Source organism: Podarcis muralis, chromosome 8 (genome assembly GCF_964188315.1).
Source record: "Podarcis muralis chromosome 8, rPodMur119.hap1.1, whole genome shotgun sequence".
In the NCBI taxonomy this organism is placed as follows: Eukaryota; Metazoa; Chordata; class Lepidosauria; order Squamata; family Lacertidae; genus Podarcis; species Podarcis muralis.
In genome coordinates this window covers 57,343,032-57,362,906 of record NC_135662.1, presented here as the reverse complement: position 1 = coordinate 57,362,906, position 19,875 = coordinate 57,343,032, and the positions used below count along the sequence as shown (strand labels likewise).

Sequence of the window (19,875 nt, the reverse complement as noted above, 5' to 3'; positions counted from 1 at the left end):
TGTGCTGTATCCCGTGTGGTCCCTTCTGTTAATTGGAGGTTCTTAAATCTAGCAAAGACTTCTGTGAATGGAAGATGCAACATTTTGCATCGTCTCCCTATGCAACAGTGGGGATCTCCAGTTCTGGGGATCCCCAGCCCTGCAGAATAGATTGGGGAGCTGCACAAGGAAAGGCAAATGAGAATATCACCTCCCTGATTTCATTCTCAGAAGCCTCTGCTGGATGAAAGAGCCATCGGTGAACTCCTCTACCAGAAATAATTAAACTATATTCTCATGCTAGATACGTGGATATTGTATGTGTTTATTTGGAGTATTGACTGCCTCCTCAAAAAAAAAAGTTCCTAGGGACATGCATGCAATAAATAATCCATGAACAGCCATTATCATTTCTTATGATTAGGAGCACAACTGATTGGAGTCCAGGGAGGGGAGGATACCGTCTAGCAGGTACGGCTGTTGAAGCCTCAGTTGCAGTTCTGTCCACACAGCAGTCAGGCATGAATAAGGTGCTGCCCTAGATGCCCTGAAAGCCAACAGGAAATCCTATCAATGTGTTTGTGATTAGATGGTATTGCCATCCACTGTGGCTTCAACTGGGAAACTTGCCCAGGATGAGAATTGGACTGTGCCCTTGCTTGACATCTCCTTCCCACACCTGAGTGGCTTCTGCTGCTTGAGCTGGACTGTATCCCTACCATGAGATTCTTGAAATGCATCTCTGAGACTTTTCTCTATTCCATTTCCGTTAAACTGCGGGGGATAAATGTGCTGCCACTCCCACCCCTTTGGGTCTGATTGCTCCTGGCATCTCCCTAGTGGTGTTTGTTTGTTTTGGGGGAGACTCACTATACAGAAAAACATTTTCAAACTCCCATTTTGAAAGCATTTAAAGTCCTGATCTTCCAGATATTTTCTTCTGGCACTGGAATAGCATCCTTTCTAATGATGGCAGCTTCCTCTGTAAAAATTCCTACAAAACTAGACCACATTCCTTTTTCCAGAACCAGTTCCAGGTGACTCACATTTCCTTGCATCCCTAAATATGCCTGCCTACCTTGGGTAATATTCTCTTTGTGTAAGCAGTTCTGCTCTCGTTAATCTTTACTGGTATTCAGTAATGATACCTCACCTGTTTGGAAGTATGTCTATATTGTTGTTTGGCCAGTTATTTATCCTTTGAGTCTTCCTGTAGCCTCGTGCTGGTTCGAACGGGGAATCCTCACCCCATGAGTTTCCAGCTGAATTTCTCCATTATCGGCACAAAATTTTATTCAGATATTTCCTTTAGCACAGTTCAAGCGAAGTATATTGACAACAGAGGTAGCTAGGGGTTCGTGCAAGTTATAATTCCCAGTTTATATGATAAGGCAAGAACTGAATTTCCTGGCTGTAGTCTTGAATATGATGATGATGATGATTATATTTATACCCCACCCATGGCGCTACATGTGTCGAGATGGGGGGTGGGGGTGGGAAGCAAACAGACTATTGCTATTTAGAGATACATTAGTTGCTTGGAAGATATATAGCCGTAACATCCCCTTTGTATTGGACTAATTCACACAGCCAGATCTTATTGGTGGTAGTGAACATGAATGTGCTTATTTTTGTCAGATTTATTACCAAGGATGTAACAATATTGCATGTGGTGTGATATTGGTATTAACTTCCTACTTGCTGTAGAATATGGTAATAATATTCCTGGAAAGTTTCGGGCACTATATAGTCTGGAACAACAGAAGTGATGTCTCCCACAGTTCAGATCCGGCAACTGTAACAGAATAACTTGCTGTGGCCTTGCTATGGGGGTGGGAGCAATCCTTTGCCTCTAATTCTTAATCACAGCTGCTGTTTCTACAGTGATGTAGTGGAGAGGGAACGCAGGCAAGCACAACTCTAGGGACTCTTTTTTTTCAATGATTTATCCTGCCAGAGGTGTAGTGTCCTTGCTGTGGCAAGTGAATGAGATAATGAGGCTTTCAGCTTCATTTATGATAGATTAGCATAGAGGAAATTGGACTATGAGGAAAATAATCAGAGGTTCAGCACAACTTTTTCCTTTCCTATTGATGGGCTCCCTCCTCACACTAGCCGTTTAAATGACAGCGTTTGTTTGCAATCTCATTTGCATTTCTAATTAAAAGCTAGAGAGGTTGCATTTCAGCTGCCTGAATATCTTTTGTTAAAGCTCAAGGTGCTAATAATAATAATAATAATAATAATAATAATACTTTATTTATTTATTTATATGCCACCCATTTGATTGGGTTGCCCCACCCACTCTGGGCAGCTTGCAACAAAAAACAGTAAAAACACAATACAACATCACACCCTAAAAACTTCCCTGAATAGGGGGGCTGCCTTCAGATGCCTTTTAAAAATCACATAGCTGTTTATCCCACAGGGAGGGTCCAAAGTCAGCACCACAGATTCAATTGAACTTATTCCCAGAAAACACTGCCTAATTGCAGTTACTCTGAACCTTATAAATTAAGTATTTTGTTATGTACTGCTGCCCTTCTGGCTGGTGTATAATATAATATATAATGGATCAACACAGCTGTCTTTATTTTGGGACTCCTTTGGGGTGTGGCTCTGGGAACGGTCACGATGCACTCTGGCACTTCAGAATTCACCATTTCACCATTCTACTGGTCCAGTAGTGCTGAAACCAATCAAACTATATAATAAGCACTGCCTGGTCAGTTATGCGCCAAGGTTTTTGCCAGCTGAACTGCTAACCTTTTGCTTTTAACCGAGCCCACCAATTGCAGCATAGTTCCCTGCACTGCCCTCCCCCCCCAAAAAAAACCCCCTAAGAGCTCTTTAGGATAAGACTACAGAGTTCCAGAGTTAGATGAGCCATGTCTGCTGGGGGGCACTTGTGCATTTCCTGGTTCTTGGGGGGTGGGGCGGATTTGGAAGTGGAAGCTTTAATTATTGAGGAATGGCGGTGGGCTCTGCAGAAATGTGACTATTCTTCCTACTCTGTCAAAGTGGCAAAGTGCAGGAGGATGCCGCTGTGATTGCATTTTGCTCAGGGTGCTGGATCAGAATGGGGCATGGGCACGTTTTAATTAATGTAGCAATCAGAAGAGCAGTGCTCAGCTTAAATTGTGTTGTGCTATCATTTGGGGAAGGGAGTAAATGGGAACTGCGGCATGTTTATGCTGCCCTGGCCTTTGACTGCAGAAGTGTAAAAGCAAACAAGTCCTGCATGTTTTCCCAAGCATACAATACCTCACTGGAAAAATAAACCGCATCATGCAGCTACCAAGAAATACTGTACAGCAGTGCTCTGTACACCAGTCACTTGATTTCAAACCCCCCCCCCCCCGGGCTATGTTTTGCCCAAGCAGGCATATTATTTAGTGCCTCAGCGCTATTGGGTTTTCTTTAAATAAGCTTATGATCTCCATGCAAGAAGCCAAGAAGCAAACCCTAACAGTCTGGGGTGCTAGTTACAGGTAGGTAGCCGTGTTGGTTTGCCATAGTTGAAACATAATAAAAAAATTCCTTCCAGTAGGACCTTAGAGACCAACAAAGTTTGTTATTGGTATGAACACAAAAGCTCATACCAATAACAAATTTAGTTTGTCTCTAAGGTGCTACTGGAAGGAATTTTTTAATTTTGTTTCGAGTCTGGGGTGTTGTTTTCCTTGCATTTGGATCAAATGTTGCATCTCCAAGATCATGTTTTCAGCTATGAATAGCTACTTTCCAGACTCTGCAAGGGCAACACTTAACTGTGGTTCATTTTCCATTCAAAGTCAGAGCAGCAAACAAGATGTGGAATGTGGCTTGGAACGGGTTGTCAAACTATGGTTTGCATTAACCATGACAAAGTATTACACTGACACTGAGCAAACCATAGTTAAGTGGTTTCCCTACTTCTCTTGCCCCTCCAACATAGGGTGTACAGCGCTGTGGGGTGCGCAAGGGCCTGCAGGCCATAGGGGGCCTACCACCCCCAGGAATCTGTGTAAATTATCACATACGATAAGTTATACAATCATTTCAGAATGCTTTTACTTTTTCTCTGACACACACCAAGTGTGAAGCTTGCCTGCCACTACAAATCATTATTGATTTTTTAAGCTGATGTTTTTAAAAATTATTATTATTATTATTATTATTATTATTATTATTATTATTATTAATTGAATTTGTATACCGCCCTGTACCCGGAGGTATTTATATTTATAAAATTTGTAAAAAAATGAATTTGCTGCCATGTTCTACAACAATTTTGTCATGTAAAATAACCTTACATATGTTTAGCCTCACCATGAAATAGCTTCCTTTTACCATCTTTTTAATGCAACAGATAGGAGCAATTCTTGTCTCGATACCTGCAATTAGTTTCACCCTATGTGTGCGCCCATTTTATATTTATATGCTGGTGTATGGTTTTGGCTTAGGAGGAAAATGGCTGAGGATTACATGCATATATCCTGGTCAAGATATATTAACTATCTCAGGTCATTAAACCAGTTTTATAGCCTGGTTAGTACTAGCAGGGCTCACATCTGAACCAGGAAACTGATTTAACACGACACCATGGCTTAAACAACCCACCAATTTATCATAGCTAAAGAATGGTTGGTTCCAGTTATTCTTTCTGCAGCACAATGAGTTCATGCACAGGATGGGAACAGCTATAAAAGCCAGTGAGTTCCAAAAAGAATCTTTCTGATGAATCCTCTTTAGGTTTTTTTTTTTTTTTAAGTGGTCTTCAGTGACCAAAGATTATTCCTAAACTGTTGCTGGCACCACCTTTTTCTGTTTCTTAAAACCCCCAGAAAGGAGGAATTCTATGTGATCCCTATCTACCCGATTCCATTGTCTAGCTTCTCTTTACCTTAAGATGCTTCTTTAATTTTTAACCCCTGTCTTCTTCTTTGTAGCATAAGCATGTTGTTTCTTGACCTGCTCTCATGGTCAGCTGAGAACAATGATTCTCTAGTCTCTTTTTATTGCAGCTTTAAAACAATATTTAAGTTTTCCTATTCTCCTTAGTCTCTCTCCCTTCCTTCCCACCTTGGGGGTGTTGTTTGAACTACCTTGCTCTGCTTTCGGTGGAGCAAAACACTATGGTAATTTTACAAAAAAAAACAACTATTTTGAATCCTGCTGTTCCTGTTGCTTTACATAGGATTACCGTTCTAAAACTGGTTCTAAAATGATCCATTCCAGACTAGAATAGTTGTCTAATATATATAATAGATGTGTTGCCCTTGGAGAAGGGGATATTTCGGTTTAAACTGGTTATCTTGTACATTCCAGACATTTTTGCTACAAGGGTGCTTGTGCATTTTCCTCCTGCAGTGAAACTAACCCTTTATAGTGTTTCTCACAAAGATCAGACTTTCCTCAGCCTGGTACTATCATGATGGCAACAACTGCTATCAGCCTCAGACATGCTGGGGAAGGCTGTCATAGTATTAAATACTGAATAAATCCTTTGTTTTTCTGGTGCTTCCAGATGTAGGCTTTTCTATATCTGAATATATTTCAGTGGTTATGGCAAAATTCAAAACTTGGCTTAGCAATGGGCTCACTGTCTGCCATCTTTGGGCATTGCACTCTAAGCTGATTGGCACAATTTAAAGGGAAACTGACCTACTGCTGAGTTCTGTTCTGGGAATGATGTGGATTTTACAGCATTCTGTATAGTAGAACACAGACATTAATTGACATTGCAAATTTTTTAATCAGTAGCCAAAATCAAGTAGGTCTAAGAAGTATTTTGCTCTAGGGTGCTCTATCTCACTGATGGATAGCCTTGGCTGCTGTTTCGTGGAACATTGGCTCATATCTCATTCCAGCTTGGCTGCTGTTTTAAGGCAGTGGTCACCACCATTTTGGGGTCTCGGGGCACCTTTGGCATTTTGAGAAAGTGCCAAGGGCACCAGTCAATAAATGACTGCTGCCAGGGGTGTGGCCTAACACAAAAGACTGCTGCCTCTAAAAGAGCAGAAAAAGATGAGTCAGGAACATAAAGTGGTTCAAATAATTTGGGGGGGGGTCTATTGCATTATTTTTGTGAACAAAAACATTTTTCCTTGCCATACGCTGTTGAGTCTTTGTTGTTACATGTTGTAGATTAGAGCTAGAAAATAAAAGATAACTGAATCCAGGAATAATTTTGAATCGCTACAGCCAGCCAGACACATGAAAAGGTAAAGGGACCCCTGACCATTAGGTCCAGTCGTGACCGACCCTGGGGTTGCGACGCTCATCTCGCTTTATTGGCCGAGGGAGCCGGCGTACAGCTTCCGGGTCATGTGGCCAGCATGACTAAGCCGCTTCTGGCGAACCAGAGCAGCGCACGGAAATGCCGTTTACCTTCCCGCCGGAGCGGTACCTATTTATCTACGTGCTTTCAGACTGCTAGGTTGGCAGGAGCTGCGACCGAGCAACGGGAGCTCACCCCGTCGCGGGGATTCGAACCGCCGACCTTCTGATCGGCATGTCCTAGGCTCTGTGGTTTAACCCACAGCGCCACCCGCGTCCCTAGCCAGACACATGCATAGACACAAATGATCATTTTTAAATCATTAGCCTCGTCCTGTCTTTGTGCAATACTGTCCTGGCAGGTTGACAAGGATGGTACCACATGGGAATAATGCTTTGTGGACTGGACACTGTTGCTGCCAAGGTCTTGGTTCAGAACTTACCCAATTTTTAAAAGAAGGGAACTCCGCTTAGATCAAGGAGGTGCAGCACAAGCAAGGTGGATGTCCCTCCTTTGGTGTTGACTTTGTGGCCCTTGTTTCTTTAAATGCTGTTAATTTCCTGTTCTCTCATTCTCTACACACACCCTGTCTTAAAGGCCCTAGGTTGCACCAGCCTTTTTTCCTAACAAGGCATGACTGTCTATGAGTCTCCTTTGGAACTCCTTGGTGCCACTCCTTGTTATGCCCTGCAGGGCTGCTCTGAAGTAATTCATGGCACTCCCACCAGCCGGCCTCTGGAGTAACTCTGTTGCATGTGAACTGAGTGGCTGGGATCCGAAGCTGAGGTACACAAGCTGATGGAATGAATTCCTGTTCCATCTTGACACAGGCGGTTAAATAAGAGCCTCGGCCTGTGTGTCGGTTAGGAGCAAAGTGCTGTTCTTCCTTCTGATGTACAGGTGGACATGTTGGCCTGCCAGTTAGGAAAAGATCGTGATAATCCTGGATTGCAACTGTGCAGAACTGATTAAAGAGAGTATGCAGCTGTGTTCTGACCCCGATTGGTGTTTATCTTGTGACTAACTTAAAATCTTATCCAGCAATGCTCCCAAAGGTCGGAACATGAAAGAGTGTTGAGGTTTCTTGTATCACGCACTCTTATTCGGATGCCTTTTTGTTTAGATTCACAGATGTGGAGTACCTTTCCACTGGTGATATTTGCCAGCTTATTGTCTAGGCTAGAAAACTCAGTGGCAGATTATATTTTTCCTTTATGACCTGGAACAGCTGCAGCACAGTATTCCAAAGCCGGTCAAAAAATTCCCAGGGAATCCTTGTTATTTGGTGAACCTTATTTGTTGAACTGAGTGCTCACTGGAAGGACAGATCCTGAAGCTGAGGCTCCAATACTTTGGCCACCTCATGAGAAGAGAAGACTCCCTCGAAAAGATTGAGGGCACAAGGAGAAAGGGACGACAGAGGACGAGATGGTTGGATAGTGTTCTCGAAGCTACCTGCATGAGTTTGACCAAACTGCGGGAGGCAGTGGAAGACAGGAGTGCTTGGCGTGCTCTGGTCCATAGGGTCACGAAGAGTTGGACACGACTAAACAACAACAACAATTTGTTGAACACAGGGTTTCCCAAACTGGGGTCTATAGCTGTTTTTGGACTACAACTCCCATCATCCCTGGGTACCAGGACTAGTGGTCAGGGATGATGTGAGTTGTAGTCCAAAAAATAGTTGGAGACCCAAGTTTGGGAAACTCTGGTTTAATATCAAGTATACATCCCAAAGCATAAGCTTTAGATTTTCTTGTAACCACATTCCAGTTAAGCTCAAAGTGAGAAGCTGATTTCTTCAGGGTTTTATTTAAAAAAAAACTTGTTAATTTTAGCTTTATCAGTGCAATTCTATGCATCTTTAGATAGACATTCCACTGTGTTCAGTGAGACTTATTTCTAGGCAAGTGTGTTTAAGACTGTACAGTAGTTTTAAAGTATCTTTTATGGGGGGCAGGGAGAGAGGAATTCCTTCTGCCATACATCCATCAATTCACCACCTAAATTTAAAAACTGTAACAATCTGCCAGTTGCTGGGAATCACAAATGGGGAGAGTGGTTTTGCACTCAAGTTCTGCTTTCAGGTTTCCCACAGCCATCTGGCTGGCCACCAAGAACAAGATGCTGGACCAGATGAGCCAATGGCCTGATCCAGCAAAGCTCTTCTTATGTGAAAGGTCACAGTTCCCTTTAACCGTCTCATGAATGTTGCATAGTAATGCTGGAATATGATAGGCTGGAATCTAGAAATTATGCCCCTCCTTTTGGGTGCTAGAGAGAGACCTCATTTTATTTCGAGCTGAAAGCCTATTACAGTCGTACCTTGGGTCCCAAACGCCCTGGTACTCGTCTGTTTTGGCCACCAACCTGAAGTGAGCGTTCCAGTTTGCAAACGTTCTTTGGAACCTGAATGTGTGACAGGGCTTCCAATTGGCTGCAGCAGCTTCCTGCAGCCAACCAGAAGCTGCGCTTTGGTTTCCAAACGTTTTTGAAGTCAAACGGACTTCCAGAACGGATTCCGTTCAACCTGCAAAGTACGACTGTACTTGTAAGCGCTGGAGATTCATGAGAATTACTTTCCCACATATCTAGGCCAAGCCTGGGTAACTATCCGCGCTGCCACGCCACCCCCCTGGAGGTAATCTGAGTGTGAGGCTGCATAGTAGGTGAGACCAGAGCCAAAGGTAGATGGGACCATCCCATACACAACTCTTTCTTGAGCACCTGTTTTTATACTCTTTTTACCGATAAGAAATTAGGCCAGGAACCAATTGAAATATGTGGGAGATTGCAGTCAAACATAACAATTCACGACTGCTAGTTAGCACACGAAGGGGTTAAGGACCACAGAGTTGTGCTGCTAGGTTCTGCTTTTTAATTTTGATTTTGCTTTGTGTGTGCAAAATCCACAAAGCCCTGGATATGCTTCTCTGCTTCAGTAGGAACAGGGCACACGATACTGCACCAGTAACTCAGCCAGCTATTGGGGAGGCTTTGATACTTGGGTAATGCCAGGCTCTGGGAATTCAAGGAGAGCTGGTTTGGAATGTCATGTGTCAGGCTTAACAGACTTGCAGAAAACCACTTGCAGCTGTTTGTTTGGAAGCTGCCTGGTGTCAACTGAGTTTACTAAACTGGATGTTTTCCTTTAACAGAGCTGTGGGATTCCCCAGCAGAGCAGCCTGCTTATTTTGGATGTACTTTCACTAGGGAGATAGTGACAAATCTTCCAGAGAAGTGGGGGGTCACTCTCAATCCTTTTGTTTAACTGACAGGAAAAGGAAAGAGTCATGAATGCATGATCTCTGCCCCCCTCAGAAAGACAAAAACTAGAACTGCCTGCATGGCAGCCTTCTGTGTTCCTGATAAGCACCTCCTGATTATTCTTTCTAGTAGCCAACACTTCGTACTGCAGAGGAAGATGTTAAGGGCTCCAGTCAAAGGAAGCGCTACCTGTCTTGAAGCCCAAAATATCAATGTGGCTATTCCCACCCACCCTTAAATAAATCACTTGTGATAGGCAGATGTGGAAGAATGGCATTCAAAGTAGAAGCAGCTCCCTGCAATGCAGCTGGACTGTACAGGTGAAACTCGAAAAATTAGAATATCGTGGAAAAGTTCATTTATTTCAGTAATTCAACTTAAAAGGTGAAACTAATATATGAGATAGACTCATGACATGCAAAGTGAGATATGTCAAGCCTTTATTTGTTATAATTGTGATTACTGAAATAAATGAACTTTTCCACGATATTCTAATTTTTCGAGTTTCACCTGTATACAGTGGTGCCCCGCAAGACGAAAAACCCGCTAGACGAAAGGGTTTTCCGTTTTTGAGTTGCTTCGCAAGACGATTTTCCCTATGGGCTTGCTTCGCAAGACGAAAACGTCTTGCAAGTCTTGTGATTTTTTTTCCCGCTCCCCCCCCCTTTTTCTACGCCGCTAAGCCGCTAATAGCCTTTTAGCCGCTAAGCCTTTAATAGCCGCTAAACCGCTAATAGCGCTAATCCGCTTAGCCGCTAATAGGGTTGCTTCGCAAGACGAAAAAACCGCTAGACGAAGAGAATCGTGGAATGGATTCTTTTCGTCTTGCGAGGCACCACTGTATACTGCAGTTGACAATGTTTTTATACATGGCAGCTCACTGTTGAGGGATGATCATGGCACAGAATAGTTGCTATCCACTATCACTATCCACCATAATTGTGGACGAGTCTCTAAAATATTGTTTCCCTTCCACAAAATTCCAGGAAACTACAGATTAGGGACACGCTCCCCCCCCCCCCCCCGATGAAAACCATAACTAGTGGATGATTCCCCTTGCATTGTTTCCATATATTGCTTTCCATCCCCAAAAACCTTTTATCTCTAGTTCTGTATAATCCAACGCCACAGATGTGAGACTGATGGCACATGTGGATGAGCACTTTTGGGGAATCGAGTGAAGGCAGTGAAAGTGAGAAGGGAAGTGTTGGTGCCAAGTGCCCCTTTACTGAAGCCCTTGCATTGAACTCCTTGTCTGGTCGCCAGTGCCGACCCAGGAATTCTCTCCAGGCGACTGAGCAAGCTGGCAGGCGCTGGGCAAAGCACTCTGCCTCTGTTGCCAGCCTGTTTGGCTTCTCTTCCTCTGCACCCTTCTGGAAAGGCAACAGACTGGCAAAGGAGACATGGGGGTCCCTTCTGCACCAGCCTGCTGTACTTTTAGCCTGCAAAAGAAAGTACCAGTCTGTTTTTCACTCATAAGAGCAGCAGTCTTATAAGTAAAACCAATCTACATCCGTATCTATATGCTAGGGTTTGATTTTTCTTTAGTTTCCTCTCTGGCGCTTCCCCACCTCGCCTCAATCTTTATTTTTACACATTCTCAGCTTAGGTTTTTTTTAATTGCAAAAAAAAAAATTGTCAGCAATTTACTGTGTATTTCTCCGAATACACACATTTTTGCAAGCAATTTTCTCAAATATGAGGCATTTTTGTTACTTTTTACTGATAAATTATTTTACCCCAATGCAATACACATTTTTGTGCAAAATACTTTCTCGAAGAACAGCACTGCAATTTGGAAAAGTGCACATTTTGAAAGATAGCTGTGCCTCAGTTCATTTGGATTAGGTAATGAGAACTAAATCTACATTCTCCCCATCCCTTCTCTTAACAATCCCCAATACTGCACTGGAAAATTATAGAAGCTGAGCAATGACCCCTGGTGGTCACCAACTGGAGCTACAGAGAGCACGACTGGAATATCAGCGAATACTGATTTTCTCAAATGTTTGAAAGTCTGAAATGCTGTCTGTGTATATAGAAAGGGATTAGGTTTAGCTTTCCTAATGCAATTTAGTTTAGCTTTCCTGATGCAATTAAAATAGCTCAAGTAAAAGTAAAAAAAATTACTTAGCATTCCTCTGTTTAAAAAAACCACCTGCTGGTTCTAATAGACCAGATGAGACCGATACATATCAAGGCGAGCAGTTGCTTTATTTTAGGTTAACCCATTATCACTTTTTGAGCTGTGAATTTGTGTGCTGAGCTCAGGTTTTTGGCCTACTCTCATCAGCTGGATAACTCAGTTGCTGCTGACTTGATTTCATTGGGTGGGTGGGTGTTTCAGCTTATTTACATTTGGTTCTTAATGCTTAGCCATCTTGGAGGTCAAAAAGGTGGAACAGGAAAAAGTAAGTAAGTAACTTAAAGGAGCACCTCTTTCATTGGATGCTCAGGGCAAAAGAGCCAAGAATTGGAATTCAAGATAGAATGAACAGAAGAGGGGACAGTTTCTGAGATAACCAGAACATCAGTGCCGCTGTTTAACAAAAATAGTAATAATAATAATAATAATAATAATAATAATAATAATAATACCCTTAGTACAGTGCATGTGAAGAAAAAACCACAAGAATTTCTTGTGTATGAAATTTTATCTTCCAGGATTTTTGGTTTGAACTTGCGGCACAGATTCCCCTCCCCAGGGGTTAACTGGGTAGGATTGTAAAAACAGGTTACTTTAACCCAAAAAGCATAGCAGCCTTTCAAACAATAAACTCAGCCCAATTTACTTTAGCATTTGTTTGTTCAATGACTATGCTTGACTACAGCACAAGTAGGTTTTGGTTGGGCATTGCGTTGTGTTTTTCTTTCTTTCCTTATCCAGCTTGCTCACTTGTATCTGAGTTGGGTAAAGGAAGCAGCCTAAGTCAGAGTTCACAATATATCTGTTTCCTTTTTGAATCCTTCTGTATCTCTGCGTGTTCCATCATTTTATAACAAACGATGGAGTAAGTTCCCTGGCCAGGCTTTTATCACTTTCCGAAACCACTCTTGTATGTTTCTCTGTAGGAAAAGGCCACGTGGTGCAGATTTTTAATGCTTTAAAAATAAATAAATCCACTGAAAAGTTGTCTTGGGTGATGAAGTGAAGGCTTAAAGCCCTCCCCAGTTTTAAGTTATCCTTCTGTTTACTTCTGCATTCAGTAATTGAGATTTTTTTGGGTTGAGGGGCACCCCGAATGCTCTTAATGAGTTATTGGCTTCCTTCCCAAAGTTGCCTGAAGTGCTGTTCTCCTTAGTGGAAGTAATTCTGTCTTTGATGTAGTTTCCAGAGCTGTCGACTAAAGTTGCACAGTTCCCAGAAGAAATAATACCCTAGGAGCGTATGCAGACTAGAAATGCAAACTCCAAAATGAATTCTTCCTATAGGAGTCTGGCAGTCTGGTTCTCTGTGGAATCTTGCTTGTTTACATAATCTTATCTGGCTACGCTTTGGTATTTCATCTGGCAGGCAGTTCCTATAAAAAGCAGCTGTCCAAGCAATGGGAGTGGCGCTTCTGGTTATAGGGATTTTGTGTGGTGGTGATGGTTGTCTATAATAGCTTGCTCCAAGTATACCTGTTTTCCTCCTAAGACCAGATGCTTAATATTTAACATTCATTTGTATAGGTGTCCCTCATGACTTTTCTTAACGTGAAAAGACTACTTAGACTTAGGGGACTTTTAAGTTTAATATTGAAGGTATGCTTTACCTCTGTACTGGATCTCCCCACCCCGAAATAGGGTGGGTTGGTTGGTTGGTTAATTAATTAATTAACAAACCAATTAATAATGAAATGCACGCATGCATAATTGTGTGATGACCAGAATATGCGAAGCTTTTAAAAAGAGGTAGCAAGAGGAAAAGGAAATCCCAGTTTGCTAGAAGGTGTCATCCTATTTTTCTAACACTCTGTGCTCAGGAAATCTTGGAATGAACATTATCAGTCTTTGGGTTCCTCCAAACATTTGTTTGTGTGTGCTGTTTTAATTTGAAACTCTTAGAAAAGTCACTTTCAGAACAATGACTCAAAAGATAAGCAGAATGCAGCTGAGGAGGTTGAGTGAGTTAAAACAAATAGCTTTTTCTTTTCCAAACGCCGTGGAGATAAAACAGTAACTTGCAGTGGCCATTCCGACCCCACGCAGGAGGCGGCACAGACGTGTCCCAACCTCATGGTTGCTTAACTGGAGCCATAAATCAAAGCAGCTTTGCAAGTAGTCATCAATTCATCAACTCCACCCACACAACCAGTTGCTATAACTTGTCCTGGCACTCATGGCTCATTTTTGGCATCAAGGAAACTAGGGAGCAGTAACAGGAAATGCCTGCCCATGCTCCCTTGTGCCTGACATACTTTTTGATGCCAGGCTTCTGGGGAGAGGGCACCAGTTTTCTCAGCTTGTTGAAAGACCATGACTACTTTGATTACTTTTTGCCTGCATGTCTAATAACATGCTGTACTTTTTAGAAATTGAAAACACAAGTGGGTGTCTGCCTGCTTAGCCTCATATGAGCTTGCCCAATTTCCTGGGCTTTCCAGAACCGTATTTAAGACCGCTGAGTGTGTGAGCTATGCTGAAGAATTTTCACCACCACTTTCCATTCTTTATTAGCTCTGATTGAATCGTTTTTAATCATGGTTTCCTAAACCATGCTTACATAGTCCACAAGTCTTCTCCTGTTTGCATAACTCCCATTTTTCTTCTGAAGACCACCTTCCGATTAACGTGAGTGAAGGCAGAACTGGGTTCAGAGTGTCAGGGCTGGAGTCAGATGCAGGTCAGCGTGAGAGACACAAGGCTCCGTTGTCAGTGAAGTTAACTCTGTATTCCAGGAAACGACATACAACACTTTCCAGCATGCCTTGCCCCTGTGGAGCAGTTGCCAGGACTGAAGGTCCCTGCCTTCCACTCTTTCTAAGGCTCCTCCTCTCCCAGATGTTTCCCAAGCAGTCTCAAACTTGCACCTGCACACTGGTCTCTGTTCAGCCTTCCTCATTATTCTGCATGTTCTTGGAGACCATGAGGAGGGGAGCTTGTCACAGCAGGAGGGGAAGGCTCCCTGGATTCTTCAGCAGCCTCTTTCCCTGCCCCTCCTCTGCCTTAGCTTCAGATTCTGAACTGCTCTCTGTCACTGGCTCTTCCTGCTCACCGACTGCTTCCTCTGACCTCTCCTCAGTGTCTCACTACCAATCCCCTGGCTCTGAGCCTTCTTCCTCTGGCATTTCACTTAGAGATTTCCCTGTTGGTGCCTCCCACCACTCCAAGTCCAGCCAGTCCCTGACACATAGTAGCCACACTGTTGCTTCTGATACCACCCACCTTGCCAATGAGCTGCTCTGGGGCATGATTGGTATAGTGTGGGCTCCAAGTAGCCTGGGTTTATTGAGTCATTCTCCTACCCTGCACTAACAAACCGCTGGGCACAGAAAAGTAGCCATTGCCATCCCCTGCTCCTGGTTCTGTATACCTTTATCCCTTTCTGCAATTTCTGCCAATCCTCCTCCTAGGCGGTGTGGGAAATAGGATACTTGCTTCCTTAAAGATGTGGTTGGCAAGATGCCCAGGTTGTCACCATTAGGTGTCTTTTCAAAGAGATATTTATGGGAGGAGAAGTATCTCCCTTTGCCAGGAAAACCTGAGCTCCCACCAGTTCTTACTGATGGGATTTTATAATCTGCCCATCACCAAATGGTCCCAGGGTAGAACGTAAACAAGATAATTAGAAGAGTGCAATAAAAACAAGCTCAAGTACACATGCTACTAAAACCTTTATTAAAATAAACAAAATCAAGCAAAATATCAGGCTGTGAAAAATCACAGCTAAATAGCTCATCGCACTCTCCAGCCCCTCCCAAAGGCCTGGCAATTGGTTTGCTCAGCATATATATCCAACTTAAATAGCTTTGGCATATTATATGGATGTGACTTTCTTCCTTATTTTTTTTTTCCATATAATGTATATTTGTATACTGTTGTATATTGCCTTGGGTCCACTTGAGAAAGAAGTCTGTAAAATATATTTAATAATAACAAATGTCCCTCCATGATGGGTCTGCAAAATAATTGTTGTACAGTGGTACCTCAGGTCACAGACGCTTCAGGTTACAGATTCCGCTAACCCAGAAATAGTACCTCGGGTTAAGAACTTTGCTTTAGGTTGAGAACAGAAATTGCGCGGCGGTGGTGCGGCAGCAGCAGGAGGCCCTATTAGCTAAAGTGGTATCTCAGCTTAAGAATGGTTTCAGGTTAAGAACGGACCTCCAGAACGAATTAAGTTCTTAACCCGAGGTACCACTGTATTCATCTCTCATCTGAGAAATCCTATTTAACTTTTGGGGATTTCTGTCTGACAGATTTCTTCTTAGGTGTATTTGCAACATAACCTGATGTAAAAATTCATTAACTGTTCTTATCTACACTAACACAACAAGAGCTGCTTCTGCATTGCACAGCAGCAGCCCATGTCCTCTTCCAATCTCACAAAAACTCTTATAAATTATGGTTTGTTGCTAGCAACAGTTTATGCTGGCTGGGACTGATGGAAGTTGAAATCCCTGAAATGTGGGGTGGGGAGGAGAAAGATGTTCAAAGCAAGAACAGTTTGCAGCATGGGCAAATGACTACATTTTATAAATGTTGGAGATGAAATTCCTTTGCTTGCTGGAAAAAGTTTATGGCTCAGTGGCATGTGAAACTCAACTCTTCCTCTCCTCTCTTCTCAGATGAAGCAGATTACGGCAACTTTGGTTCAAACACCTTAACCAGGAAAAAGAAAGCTCTGGTGACCCTCCGGAATGACAACCTTCGCAGACGCCCCCATGTTAATATCAGCATGCCTCAGGATTTTAGACCCGTGTCTTCCATCATTGATGTGGACATCCTACCTGAAACTCATAGGAGAGTGAGATTGTATCGACATGGGTGTGAGAAGCCACTAGGGTTCTACATTCGTGATGGGACCAGTGTCAGAGTAACTCCTCATGGGCTTGAAAAAGTACCTGGCATTTTCATCTCTCGGATGGTTCCTGGTGGTTTAGCTGAGAGTACAGGCTTGTTGGCTGTCAACGATGAAGTCCTGGAAGTGAATGGCATAGAAGTGGCCGGGAAAACTCTTGATCAGGTAACGGACATGATGATTGCCAATAGCCATAATCTTATCATCACAGTCAAGCCAGCGAACCAAAGGAACAATATTATCAGAAGCAGTCGGATGTCTGGGAGTTCTGGCCAGTCTACAGACAGCACTGCGAGTCATCACAGTTTGCCTTCTTCTCATGTCCTGCAGAACTTCCACCCTGATGAAATGGAGAGTGACGAGGATGCTGACATTGTAATTGAGGGCTGTCTGGAGCCACAGCCCATTCCGAAATCGCACAGCCTTCCTTCTGGTAGCCTTTCCCGAATTAACGGCAGCAGTCTTAGCCAAAGACTACAGAGGGACCTGGTACTCAACAACAGCTTGGGACGAGAAAGCAACGGCAATATTCACAAAATTCTGAGTTCCTTAAAAACTGATCCTCGTCATAGCTTGGTTATTCCCAAAGGAGGCATTGAGGAGGACGGAACGGTGATCACACTTTAGTGGGTGCTTCCGTGTGTGTGTGTGTGTGTGTGTGTGTGTGTGTTTCTTGTCTGAAGTGCCAACTGGAACAAATCTATACACATCCCGAAGAGAGGGAATCTTAATTCTCTTAGACCTTCTGAGGTGTGACACACGTGTTGCTTTCTGGACATGGTGGTATTCAGGATTATACATAAAAGTGCTGCCTATTGCAACCCATGACAAATTGTAAATATGGTTTCTGCTCCTAGGGTCAGAATGAGGGAAAGTAAAGATTGCTGCATTTTTAAAAAAGAATCCCATCTATGAAAGTATGTCTGCTGCATGTATGGATATACGCTGCAATATATACATGTAAACTGTATATATTTTGATGATTAATACAACAGACACAGTAAACATGGAATGGGCATTCATAAATTAGTCTTTGAGGGGAAAACTACTATTAAGGATTGCATCCAACAGGGTTGCTCAGTCAGGTTTCTGTCAGCTGAACAGGGAAATCCTTATTCCCTCTTCCTACAATGCCCCCCCCCAAAAAAAAATCTGCTCTGGGGGGTTCCCGAGTTCTCGAGCAGATTTAGGAAGGGGAAATTGCTGACTGCTCCAGTATACTGACCAAAGCCTTACCATCAGTTGAATAGCATGATTGGATACAATGCAATGTGTTTAAATTTTGAAATTTTACTTTCTGCCATTATATACTGCTTCCTAGTTTGTTTACACAGAAAATTTACTTGTCTTGCCCCTAACTCTGGAAAGGGCTAACTGAACAACTTTCTATCCTGGAAATAGCGTTGAGGGAATGCTGCATTTGTTTTTTTTTTATTTTTGGAACAAAACTTTGACCAAATGATTTTGTGTTTTATGTGTATATTTTTAAAGTGGGATAGTGTCACATTGTTGCCATAATTTCTTTTTGATCAGCACCACCTGCTGGTGACTTGTAGTACTGTTGGAATAAACTGTCTTCATATGATGTGAAAAAACAACAGGCAGCATGGAGGTTGGTTGATTGATGCACCATCAGGATATGTGTTCTCTTTTTATTGCTAAAATATTTATTAGACAAATACTCAAATTTTAGTGACTGTTGGTTTCACTTTTTTATATTGATAACAGTACTGAATTTGCAAATAAATAATAAGATGGCTTTGGACTGCATTCTACGTCACCACAAGAAACTCCTCTAAGGCTGCAATCCTAACTCCACTTATCTGGGAGTAAGCCCCATTGAATTTAATGGGACTTGTTTCTGAGTAGATTTGGTTAGGATTGCAGCCTAAATTTGTCTTACTGTTTAGAATTAACTTGAATCCAGAGTCTTTAATAATGAAAGCTGGTTCCTCTTGGTACATACTGATTTCCTAAGCTAGAGTGTTATTTTATTTTATTGTCCCTGGAGTCTAAAATGCTACAATTCGACAGCATATCAAGTGTTTCAAGTAAAGACTATCTTAGATTGTCGGGATCATGATTAGTTATAAAGCAAATCAATAATAGGCTACTCCAAAAGAAACAGTTTTGCTCCCAGCTCTGTTTTTCTGTTCTCTAAAACGCCACAAGCTGTTACAATGTTTAGTAGAAAAAAGGTTGACTATATTATGAAGTGTCTAGGAAAAAATATAATTGTGTTACAATGTATTTTTCTACTTTTAGCTTTGTCATTTTCTTTGTTTTTTACTGTGTAGTTTTGTGTATTAAAGCGTTTCTAAACAAATGAAAATTCTTTATATAAATTATATCCCACACTTTCCACACCCTTATTTTGTACTATAAAGGGCTCAAAACACTTTGGGGTTGTTTAATAAAAAAGCCTTTTATTGTTCTGCTTGGAATAAAGTTATGTACAAGCTTCAATATTTCTTAACTGAAAAATGCCACCATCACCCCAAACCCAGGTCCTGGGCACCAAAGCCATCTCAATAAAAATACGTTTGGTGCTTCAAAAGAAGCAGGGAGTGGGAATGTGTTGCCATCTATGTTGTTGGGACTCAACGCCCATCATCCCTGGCCAATTGCTGTGCTGCCTGGGGCTGATGGGAGTCCAGTAACATCAGGAGGGCTACAAGTTCCCCACCTGTGCTACTGAAGTGTGTACGGGAGTGAGGATTTTAGGTAGCCATTGAGTACCTTGCCATACAGAAAGAAATGGATTGTATGGGACAATTGGAAGAGTGTGAATATGTTAGGAAACTAGATGGCAGGGTTATTTTACCTATACAGAGTTGCTGAGAGCTGGATGCGGCAAAAGCAAATAATTGAACTTTGTGTTGGAGAAATGGAGCCAGTAAAAATACCAGACACCAATTGCCATTGGTGAACAGTTCACGTCAAATTTTTAGAGGCCCCAATATTTATGCAGAATGGGATCCCTATAAAACCACTTTGTCAAAATCACATGAAGTTGGCTTTTGATCAATCTCACTGGTGTGTAACATACACTTCATGATCAAAAGTATCAATCACATAAATTTTTTAAGGGAATACTGATTCTGTTAACCTCTTATGAAAAGTTAGCCAGACTACAACCTGCAGTCTTTAGTCCTCTTGAGTCTTCGGGGATAAGTCTCCATGAGTTTAGCAGGCTTCTCACTTAAGGCACATAACTGCCTGTGATTTGGTAGGTGACTGAAACAGTGACTGTAGATAAGTATTTCTTTGTGCTTTCGGTGGTGAAATCAAACTTTGGAGATTTACAGGCCCCCTCTTTTCTTCCCAGCCCTATACTGCATATAACACCAGTGTCTCACAACAA

The 19,875-nt window shown here is 42.3% G+C and overlaps 1 protein-coding gene across 2 annotated transcripts in view; it reads left to right on the top strand.

Moving 5' to 3' along the window:
- Positions 1–18,977, top strand: part of PARD6G (par-6 family cell polarity regulator gamma) — a 68,440-nt gene extending 49,463 nt beyond the window's left edge. For both annotated transcript variants that reach the window (XM_028737547.2, XM_077933224.1), the window contains exon 3: positions 16,279–18,977. In XM_028737547.2, the coding sequence (XP_028593380.1) occupies positions 16,279–17,138 (860 nt within the window). In that variant the 3' untranslated portion in view covers positions 17,139–18,977. The remainder of the gene's footprint in view (positions 1–16,278) is intronic.
- Positions 18,978–19,875: the final 898 nt, after the last annotated feature.